The sequence below is a fragment of the Vigna unguiculata genome, chromosome 11 (genome assembly GCF_037176805.1).
Source record: "Vigna unguiculata cultivar grain cowpea cultivar isolate G323 ecotype 2 chromosome 11, ASM3717680v1, whole genome shotgun sequence".
NCBI classification, from domain to species: domain Eukaryota; kingdom Viridiplantae; phylum Streptophyta; class Magnoliopsida; order Fabales; family Fabaceae; genus Vigna; species Vigna unguiculata.
Window position 1 is genome coordinate 42933778 of NC_140802.1, and position 2264 is coordinate 42936041.

Consider the following 2264-nt stretch of genomic DNA (forward strand, 5'->3'; position numbering starts at 1 on the left):
TTTGTTTCGATATTTTTTTATTTCACATTTGTATTCTTAAGCCAATTTTTTCCAGTTGAAAATATTAATTTTTAAGATAATAAAATCATTTTAACCGGTCATATTTTTATTTTAAATTCATTTTCTCTCATTGTTTAAATGTATGGAAATCATAATAAGGAATATTGTAATATGAAAAAAAAAGTCAAAGATAAAAGTTTTTTTTAGGATTCTATCCAATGTTATTCAAATGGAAAAAGAATAATGATGTTTTAATAAAGTCAAAATGAGATAATAACATTATGGTTAATTATTATAATTTTTAGTAATTTAAACAATATTATGTTATATTTTTTATTCAAGAAATATTTAATTTTGATATATTTATTTGATGCAGTACTTAATTTTATTTTAATTTTATTGTTAACATACCAACAATAATATTAGAAGGAGTGACGTGATCCTACTTTTGTTGCCCAAAATGACACAAACACCCAAAGTTTTTTATGATGTCCAAAGTATACATGTGTGATAGTTAGAGTAAGGTCAGTTGTATCTAGATTAGTTGTAATTGAATTTAAATATGTTATAAATTAAGCTAGAATGTCTTTAAAATTAATTTAATTTCATCGTAATTTATTAAGAGTAATCATAGTGTGTAATAGGACATTTTCAAATATATAACTCTCTCTCAGGATTTGTTATTAGCATCAAATCTTTATCATTAGATGAAAAACTATAGTTATTAGTGAGATCTCTTTATCCGAAAGAACCTCCTCCTTCTTATACCTAACACCTTTGATCCAAATAGACATGCCTACATATATATTTTGTGCGTCTCCAATCTTAACAATTTAATCCTCATTGATTATTATGATCCCGTTTTGTTGGTTTTCTAATCTTTCATATCAAAACAGATTTTTACTCTTTAGGTGAACAAAATTGTCTTTTACACGGTTTAGCGTTAGCTTTCAACTTGTGAATATAAGAAAGCCGATGAAGCACTTCTGAAATCAATTCAAATTAATAGAAATTTCCTTGAAGCGCACCTGACTGGGGTGTCTATCAACCTTATTATGCTGATAGATTTGGTGCATTTTATTTCAAGTTATAGGTTTATAGCTGTTCTGTTTTATCACTTTGGTTGCTACTGAATGTGTGCCGTTGGTAGTTAATCAGCATTTACCAGTCTTCTGTTCATAATTAATTGTCTATTAAGTATGCAACTTGTGTTGATTAGATCTACTAATTATCATCTATCACATGTTTGACCATTATAATTATCCGCTGATAATGCAGGTTAATGTAACGTCTGAAAATCAAAACTCAATGCTGTATATTTCTCTCATTTTCTTAGCAGAGAAGCTCAAGTAAGAATTAGGGAAGAAGAATAACATAATACAACAATATCAATAAGCACTCACTTGCAGAATGAGGATAGATGTGAACAGAATCTGGGAAAAAAATAAATTGAATACATATATATAAGCTTCACTCCTTGCAGATTGAAGAATTAATGGCATAGAAGGGCAAGGAGAGATAGAAGCAGTGAAGAGAAAACAAATGCTCCAGAGTAAGTCACCAAAAATCCAGCTCCGGCGTCCATGGTGGGTGCTGGCGCCGGTGCTTGAGGAAACTCACTGGTTTGTGCCCTCACTCCGGCAGCAAACACAAGCCCAACCAAGAAAAACATGAAAAACAACATTGTTCTGCTCTTGCTAACGCATGCCATTTTTCTCAGACAAAAGAAGATGTGGAGAGACAGAGAAAAATAATAATGATACTAACTCGTAGATAGCTTGTGGTGTTAGTGAGAAACAAGATCACTGATTTATAGGCTCGATCTGATAAAAGAATTCATATTTAAAGTTAGCGAATAATTAGGTTAATTTGAGTTTCGATGGCAACGTTGTGGTTGGTGTAGGTCCAGAGCAGACAGATCATGTTGTGGTCCCTTCATACAGCAGGCTTCAAACGGCTATTCCATGCTTTTATGTTTTTGGTGAAAACTCAAACCGCTGTCAGGACATGTGTCACCAACATCCACCGATGCGCCCCTCCATGATTTGTTTCCTTTCCCAATTTCAAATTATGATTGTTGGAATCTGCGAAAGAAAAATTCAATAAAATATAAGCAAAAAGACAGGTAGAATACGATAGACAATTAAATAATCGATACAATGAACAGAATAGTAGTGTGTAAATATTTGTTTTGTACTCTTAAAAGGTTCTGCATGACCAGGTAGGGTAAGGTTTCACAGATCTTATCACTGTTTCACAGTAGA

At 31.6% G+C, this 2264-nt stretch overlaps 1 protein-coding gene across 1 annotated transcript; it reads right to left on the minus strand.

Moving 5' to 3' along the window:
* Window positions 1–1292: 1292 nt before the first annotated feature.
* LOC146881919 (uncharacterized) lies at window positions 1293–1799 on the minus strand. Its single transcript, XM_085668821.1, has one exon. The coding sequence runs from the start codon at window positions 1709–1711 to the stop codon at window positions 1493–1495; it is 219 nt and encodes a 72-aa protein (XP_085524947.1). The 5' UTR covers window positions 1712–1799; the 3' UTR covers window positions 1293–1492.
* Between the last annotated feature and the right edge of the window lie 465 nt (window positions 1800–2264).

Coding starts and splice junctions, on each gene's coding strand:
- LOC146881919 (XM_085668821.1), bottom strand. CDS start 1,711: ATGGCATGCGTTAGCAAGAGCAGAACAATGTTGTTTTTCATGTTTTTC.